At 65.7% G+C, this 8,105-nt stretch overlaps 1 protein-coding gene across 1 annotated transcript; it reads left to right on the plus strand.

Moving 5' to 3' along the window:
* The first annotated feature begins 1,981 nt into the window (after positions 1-1,981).
* Positions 1,982-6,506, plus strand: SLC16A8 (solute carrier family 16 member 8). The gene is made up of 4 exons (XM_077914568.1): positions 1,982-2,210; positions 2,809-2,952; positions 3,178-4,065; positions 5,968-6,506. The coding sequence occupies exons 1-4, from the start codon at positions 1,997-1,999 to the stop codon at positions 6,282-6,284; spliced, it is 1,563 nt and encodes a 520-aa protein (XP_077770694.1). The 5' UTR covers positions 1,982-1,996; the 3' UTR covers positions 6,285-6,506.
* Positions 6,507-8,105: the final 1,599 nt, after the last annotated feature.

Below are 8,105 nucleotides of genomic sequence, written 5' to 3' on the forward strand. Positions count from 1 at the left end.
GGGCTGGAGGCGTCCCACTGGAGAATGGAGTCCCGGAGGCCCTGTGGGTCCCTGGTTGTTCCCTGGGAGGCGTCTGCTCCCGCACAGCCTCTCACAGCCCTGGGCTAAAGCAAATCTCTAGGTCTGCCCTGAAGCCCTCCGGCTGTATCCACCCACAGGCCCAGTGTCTGTGCCGCTCTAGGATTCCCAGGAAACGGTGGCCTCCCCGGAGGGGGAGGGGTGGCAGTGGCCAAGGTCTGGGACCACCAGCAAGTCACCCTCCGGCAGCCTGGGACACAGCACCCTTTGTTCTGGACCCTCCCGCCCTCGCAGTCCCAGGCTCACTGACTGGGATTAGCCTGATCCAGAGGAAAGTCTCAGAGGCCCCTCCTGGAATGTGGCCTGGGGGTGGGGGGCCTGCGAGCCACTGAGGTGAGTAGGGCTGGTGGGGTCTCTCAGGGGCAGGGCGATGCTCCCAGCAGCACTAGGACCCACCCACCCCCACCCCCCTGCCAGAGCAGAGCTCTGTGCATCCTCTGCCCAGTGGAGGGGCCTCCTCTCTAGCTCTGCTGGGAGAGCCTGAGACCCGGCCCCCACCGTGAGGTCCAGCTTGGCCCTGCACTGCGGCCAATGCCCTGTCCTTTCTCCCTTTCCAAGCAAAAGCCTCTTAGAGGGGTCGAGGGGGGACACTCTAAGCCCTAGGCCTGAGGGGGGGAGCCGTGGGTGAGCCAGGCCAGCGGCCGATCTGCAGGCCAGCCCGGGGGTCTTCGGCCGCGGCCCCCGTAAGGCTAGCTTCCCCGGGGGAGCCAGCGGGCAGCCCCTGCCGGTCGGCCTCAGGAGATGTGAGGCTGGACATCCAAGGCCACGGGACGACTCAGGTGAGTGGGGGTGAGGGCTGCCAGGACCGACCCCTTGTCCGGAGAGGGGACAGCAGGCAGGAAAAGCCAGAACCTGGTCCTGCTGAGAGAGGGTCGGAGTCCCAGATCCCCACGGGGTGCCTGGCACTGCCCAGCGCCAGGAGGAAGACCCGGGTGCGGCCGGGCAGCGGGAGGGAAGGAGGCCCCGGCCCCAGCTGCGGGCTGGCCCACCCACCTGGGCTGTTCCGGGGGCCACGGGAGGCTGCTGCGTGCACCCCTGGCTGGAGCTCCACGAGTGTGAGAGACTTCAGAGCTCTTTTCTGCTTGTGGAGGGTTTGGGGAGCTGCTTGGGGTTTGGAGAACAGAAGGTCTCTTTAGTGCCCCCTCAAAGGTCGAGGTGGAGCCAGAGACCCCACCGCACCCCACCAAGACTCCCGGTTGGCCCCGGGGCAATGGGCCGCCCATCTTACAGGTGGCAAGACTGAGGCTCAGCGAGGCAGGAGGATCCGCCTGAGTCACAGAGCGGATCCACGGCTAAGCTGGGATGAACTGGAGCTCAGCTTCTTTGGCTCCTGAAACGAGGCTAATGTTACTCCAAAATGTCTGGGGTTTTTTGTTTTGTTTTATTTTTTTTCCATAATATTCTGATGACAATAGTCATTTCTGGTCATTGAGAAAAATGAAGAACACTTGGCCAAGGAGCCAAATACACCCAGCCATTTTGCAGCTGGCACCTGGCTGCCCTTCTCTGCACGCCCCCCCACCCCCCGTGAGTTCTTGCACCCTGGGAACCCTGGCGGTCCCCGCAGCTGGGGCACACACACTGGCCGCCCAGCTCTCCCACTCACCAGCACCCCCTCTCCGGCCACCACTAGGTCCCTAGGAAGGAGTGCCCTCCGAGCTCGTCTTCCTGAAGTCCTGACCCAGGTGGGAACGATTCTATTATCCTCCTCAAACCTTTTATAAGCCCTTTGGAGGAGGGCAAGTTTGGGGTGAGGCGCTACCTCGGTCTTCCCTCCTGGCTCATTCCCGGAACAGGGCTCACCTGGGTAGCCCCGTGCCTCAGTTTCCCCACGGTGGGTCTCCATCCCCCTTCCTTGCCGGGGCTACAGACCTTCCCTGCCCCCTCTTGTCCCCTTCCTCCAGCAGAGGCAGCAGCGATGGGCGCTGGCGGCCCGCGGCGGGGCGAGGGACCCCCAGACGGGGGCTGGGGCTGGGCCGTGCTGGGCGCCTGCTTCGTGGTCACCGGGTTCGCCTACGGCTTCCCCAAGGCCGTGAGCGTCTTCTTCCGCGCGCTGATGCGCGACTTCGGCGCGGGCTACAGCGACACGGCCTGGGTGTCCTCCATCATGCTCGCCATGCTCTACGGCACGGGTCAGGCCCCTGGCAGGCCCCTCCCCCCAGGCCCAGGGCTGAGGGCGGCATCCCCGACCCGCTGGGCATCCCAGGGAAACCACTTTCCCCCTGTGGAGACGCTGGCCCCAGAGAGGGGAGGAGAGGGCAGGGGCTGACCGGCAAGTTTGGCCACCCTGCAGGGCCCTCCTTTCCCGCCAAAGACCTACACCCGCTTCTCTTACAGGTGGGGGAACGGATCTAAATAAAATCGCCCCTCCCCGCTCCCGGTTCCCTGGCCCCCTGGGGGGTGGAGGACCTGCTGGTGTTAATCCCAGCCCAGCGCCTGGGGGGTGGGAGTAAGGGACGATTCCAGCTGCGCAGATAAAAAGGGAGGGGTCTGCTCCTTCTGCTTTGGGTCCCCGTTCTCTGGAGGGGCGGGGGGTGGGGCCTCTGGACCAGGACAGGTCCCTGCCTTGCGGCCCCGCAGGGCGCCTCCCAGCCAAGCTGTGTGACCTTGGCCAGACGCTGCCGTCTCTGAACACGGGGGTGCCCTTATCCCTTGGAGCCCCGTCTGGGGCTGGAGTGTCCAGGGAGAGAGCTTAGTCCGGCCGGAGCGGTGACGGTGCTCCGCCCACAGGTCCAGTCTCCAGCATCCTCGTGACCCGCTTCGGCTGTCGCCCGGTGATGCTGGTGGGGGGGCTGCTGGCCTCGGCGGGCATGGTCCTGGCATCCTTCGCCACGCGCCTCCTGGAGCTGTACCTGACGGCCGGGGTGCTCACAGGTGAGGGCGGCCCTTCCCCGGCTCCCCGGCTCCCCTTTGAGGACGGGGCTGGGGGGGGGGGGCTGGGGGGAAGGGAGTCCTCGCTGGTGCAAGACCTCCTCGTCCTCGGTTTCCCCTCGGAGAGGCGGCCGGCCCGCCCCTCCCGCCGGGGTGGGGGCGCCCTGGGTGGGGCCCGGGGTGGGGGCGTCCCCGGAGAGCCCCCGCACAGCGCCGCGCCGCCCGCAGGCCTGGGCCTGGCCCTCAACTTCCAGCCGTCGCTCATCATGCTGGGGCTGTACTTCGAGCGGCGGCGGCCCCTGGCCAACGGGCTGGCGGCGGCGGGCAGCCCCGTGTTCCTGTCGGCGCTGTCGCCGCTGGGCCAGCAGCTGCTCGAGCACTTCGGCTGGCGCGGCGGCTTCCTGCTGCTCGGCGGCCTCCTGCTGCACTGCTGCGCGTGCGGCGCCGTCATGCGCCCTCCGCCCGGGCCCGGCCCGCGGCCTCGCCGGGACAGCGCGGACGACCCTCCCGCCGACGCCGACGCCGAGGCCGGGGCCGGGGCCGGGGCCGGGGCCGGGGCCGGGGCCGGGGCCGGGGCCGACGCCGAGCGCCCCGGGCTGCGCCTGCGCGAGGCGCCCCCTGGCGGGCGGCCCCGGCGGCGGCTGCTGGACGTGGCGGTGTGCGCCGACCGCGCCTTCGCGGTGTACGCGGTCACCAAGTTCCTGATGGCGCTCGGGCTCTTCGTGCCCGCCATCCTGCTGGTGAACTACGCCAAGGACGCGGGCGTGCCGGACGCCGACGCCGCCTTCCTGCTGTCCGTCGTGGGCTTCGTGGACATCGTGGCGCGGCCGGCCTGCGGCGCCCTGGCGGGCCTGGCGCGCCTCCGCCCGCACGTCGCCTACCTCTTCAGCCTGGCCCTGGTGGCCAACGGGCTCACGGACCTGAGCAGCGCGCGCGCGCGCTCCTACGGCGCCCTCGTGGCCTTCTGCGTCGCCTTCGGCCTCTCGTACGGCATGGTGGGGGCGCTGCAGTTCGAGGTGCTCATGGCGGCCGTGGGCTCGCTCCGCTTCCCCAGCGCGCTGGGCCTGGTGCTGCTCGTCGAGGCCGTGGCCGTGCTCATCGGACCCCCGTCTGCCGGTGCGCCCCGCGGGAGGAGCGGACGCGGGCGAGTGGCCCGAGACGAGGGGGGCGCGCCGTGTCCCAGAGGCAGCTGCCGGGGAGCGGGGGGTCGGGGGTGCCAGGTGGGCCCTCCTCCGAGCCGGCACCGCGAGGCCTGCGAGGGGCCCGGAGGGCGGGAAAGGTACCAGGAGGAACCAGCGGTGACCCGGCGCGCCCACTGGGTCCTCTCCAGCGTTGGCACCAAGTCCCGGGAAGCGCAGACGCGTATTCCTCGGAGGTGGGAGACCTGCGGGCGCCTAGCTCGGCGCCCCAACGCCCCAACGCCCCAACGAGAGCAGAGCCCCGCCCAGGGCCGGCTGCCCCTTCCTCTGGAGCCCCGCAGCTCAGTGCTTTAGCGTGCCCAGCCTCTAAGGGTGACCAGGACAGGGGCAGCGTGTTTGAGGAAGCAGCCGTGTGGCCAGGAGCAGCCTGTGGAGAGCTCAGTGTGCTCCTGCGGTGGTCACCCTGGGGCCCAGAGGGGGCTCCCTCCCTCCCCTCTGCAGCGGCCGGGCCCTCCACTGTGCCACCGCCCACTGGGCACTCCACAGGGGCCCACGAGAGGCCAGGGAAGGATTCCCGCAGGGTAGACCCAAAGGAGGACACAGGACAGTGTGGGGCACATTAGAGGGGCAGCGTTCCTATACAAGTGATGCAGAAAGTGAGTTTGGAAAGGAGGGGACATTAGGGTCCTCTCGGGTTGGTGGGTTGTCCCCGAAACAGCAGAGAGCCTGCTTGTGAGCAGGAGCGTTGTCGGGCTGCGTGATGGAGCGATGAGGGGAGGCTACCTTTGCTGGGGCCCAGCCTGCCCCTGAGATAGGGCAAGCTGCCCCCCTTCTGGGGCTGGGGTAGCTGAGCGCCCTTGTCAAGCCTTGTCATCTCACCCGACTCAGTGTGAGGGTGGACCCCTCAAGCCCACCACCAAAAGCCACAAAACCAGCCCTCCAGAGGTTCAGGGACGCATCTTCCATTTTCTCATGTGACCTGGGGGGGTGGATCTAATAGGACACAAGAAGGTGATGAACACTGCAGGGCTGCGTGTGGGAGGGGCAGGGGCAGGACAGGCCGGCTGAGCAGGGACCAGGAGGGCGAGTCTGGAAAGAGTACTCAGAGGGGCTCAGGCAGGCAGCCGGCCTGGGGGACACAGGAAGCCTCCTTGAGCTGTTGACCAAGGGGTCACAGCCTGGGGTGGCGGGCAACAAAAATGCCAAGAGGGTGGAGCCCACAGAGGAACCATACTGGGGGGGGGGGGGGAGTATTTGCAATGAAAATTAAGATTTTCCTGAGTATGAAAGTAGTACGTGCCTGGATAGAGCACTCGGAAAATACAGGGGGGGAAAGGGGAGTTGTGACTCACAAGTCCTGCCCCCAGCCTGCACTACTGGGCACTCAGTCTAGGGTCCAGGGGCCCCCTGGCAGGGGCGGGAGGAGGCTGGGGGTGGGGGGGGAGATGGAGAGAAAGCTGAGCCAGGCCCCTGAAGACCAGGAGGATTGGGTAGAAAGAGCAAGAGTTAGGGGCCCCCGGGAGGGTGAGGCTGAGCCAGGACCCCTCCCCACTTGCTAGCCAGGCAAGACACAGGGCACACGTGGGGTTTCAGTCTGGGGTGGAGGGGGTGCCTTATAACCTGTAAAGTGCTGCCTCACTAAAGGCCTTTTATCACTTAAGAAATTGAGGTCCAAGGAGGTGGTGACATTTTCAAGGTCTAAGGGGGAGAACACCTGTGGGGTTTTGCCTCTTAAAACAGGAATAGAGACCACGGTGTGTCTGTGTCACCCAAATGTAAACCCCACCAGAGGGAGGGCATGACCCTTTATGTGAGGCTGTGGGGCAGGGTGAAGGGGGTTTCCCTGCAGGCCCTCACCCCCCTCCTCCTTCCACCCCAGGCCGCCTGGTGGATGCCCTGAAGAACTACGAGATCATCTTCTACCTGGCTGGCTCTGAGGTGGCCCTGGCTGGGATCTTCATGGCTGTCGCCACCAAGTGTTGCCTGCGCCGCTCTCGGGACACCCCGCCCGGCCAGGTGGCCGAGGGCGGGGCCAGCGACACCGAGGACGCGGAGGCCGAGGTGGACTCTGAGGCCCTGCCCACCGGTGCTGAGGAGCCGGGCAGCCGCGAGCCCCTGGAGGTGCCAAGCCCCGGGGCCAGGCCCGCAGAAGCAGAGGTGGAGGCAGGGCCAGGGCGGGACACCAAGTCTGTATAGCCCAGGGCACCAGGCCAGGTGGGCTTACCCTGGCTGTCCCAAGAGGGCCTGGCACACCGGAGGCTGCTTTACAGGGCCCACCCCTGGGGTCTGGCAGGAGCTCCCGCCCTCACCTGCCCTGTGGCCATGGCCAGGCCCTGCCCTGGCTTGGTGATGCTGCTGTGCACGGACAAGGGCTTGGCCTGTGTGACACTGAAGTTCATAAAGCTCGGCGGCAAGACAGAGGCTCTGTCCCTGTGCCTTCGCAGCTCTGGCGGCTGGTGGGGGTGGGAGGCAGTCCGGGAGGCTCTCCCCAGGGCCCTCTGACCCGGAAGGTGTTGGGGGAAGAAGTGGCAGGGATGGGGAAGAGGGGGCGTGGAGCAGGAGGTGTCCTCAGACTCGGAGGCACTGGGGCCTCTTGCACTCCGATCCAAGTGCAGGGAGCCCCAGGTCTCACCTTGGCGGGGAAGCCTCTGGGATCTCTTCCCTCTGTGTTTATTCTCTTCCCACAAACCTGACACCTGGCACTTCCTTTGCCTCCCCGCCCTCAAATCGTTTGAGTGTGGAAACCAAGCCCAAGAGTAGGAAGGGGCCTTCCCACCACAGCCCCGGGACATTCAGCCATGGGCTCAGGAGGGCCCATCCCACCTGTGGCCCCCTCCCTGCTGGTCTCATTTGCCATCCGGGTCCCACAGAGGCGTGGGGAGCCCCCGCGGAAGCCTGGCCAACTCACGCAGGTCTGTACTTCCCCGAGTCACTAGAGCAGTGACTACATTTTATTAAACACTCAGAGCCGGGGCTCTGTGCCAGGCACCGTTAAGCCCTTTACAAGAGTTAACTCGTCAAATGCTTGTAACAGCCCAGTGGGGTAAGGACCATTACTGGCCACAAGCACAGATAGGGAAACTGAGGCACAGAGAGGTTGGGAGTAGCTCAGGGTTGCAGAGGCTGTGTCTGGAGTCCCGGCTGCTGGTTGCAGTCTGTGCCCTTGGCCTGTACAGTGGCTGCGGTGATCTGGCCTGGAGCTCCAGGGGACCCGCGGGGACTCCCAGTGACCACCCGTTCCTCCCTCCACTCTCCCAGGCCTGCCTGGCAGCCCCCTTCAGGTTGCTGCCCATGACACACAGTCAAAGCTGACAAGCTGAAAGCCACCCCTCCACCCCACTTTATTTATTTATTTTTTTCCACCCCACTTTAGACCCTGCCCACCCTCCCAGCCTCTTGCCTCCTCCCCTTCTCAAGATGAGCGTGTATCATCCACTTTGACAGTGGAAGGGCCACTGTCAGTTACACGGGGACCACAGGTGTGAACCGGGACTGCACAGCTGGCAGGACACACAGCCAGCCTATTTTGACCACTTTCACTAGGGTGGCCTCCCCTGGCCTCCTCCCACAGCCCTAGCGGAACAGGTGTGCCTGGTGTGTAGGGGGGCACCCCTAATGTTCTCTCCCCGATGCAGGGCCTGGACCTCCTGCCCCAGTGTCTGTCCTGCCCTTCCATATAAAGGCCGAGCTACTGGCCAGAGCACTGGCAGATCAAAGATGGGGAAGGACATCACAAAGCACAGCAAGCCCTGGAGTCTTTGGGACCTGACAGATTTAAGTCCAGATCCCACTCTGTCCCCGTACACAGAACGGCCCTGAGCAAGACACTTCTCTAGCCCCGGTCACCTGTCTGTAAATGGGGCCATTAGCGCCAGTTCAAAGAGCTACTGCAAGGAATAAGTGGTATCTACGAAGGGAATGTCAATAAATCTTGTTGCCCCCCCCCCTCACAACCAGGGAGGCTACAGATGGGGCGTTGAGGGAAGGAGGGTCTGAGGCCACTGCAAAGAGCCCGGC

The sequence above is a fragment of the Canis aureus genome, chromosome 11 (genome assembly GCF_053574225.1).
Source record: "Canis aureus isolate CA01 chromosome 11, VMU_Caureus_v.1.0, whole genome shotgun sequence".
NCBI lineage: Eukaryota > Metazoa > Chordata > Mammalia > Carnivora > Canidae > Canis > Canis aureus.

Coding starts and splice junctions, on each gene's coding strand:
- SLC16A8 (XM_077914568.1), top strand. CDS start 1,997: ATGGGCGCTGGCGGCCCGCGGCGGGGCGAGGGACCCCCAGACGGGGGC. Junction 2,211..2,808: donor CGCCATGCTCTACGGCACGG/GTCAGGCCCCTG, acceptor CTCCGCCCACAG/GTCCAGTCTCCAGCATCCTC. Junction 4,066..5,967: donor CATCGGACCCCCGTCTGCCG/GTGCGCCCCGCG, acceptor CTTCCACCCCAG/GCCGCCTGGTGGATGCCCTG.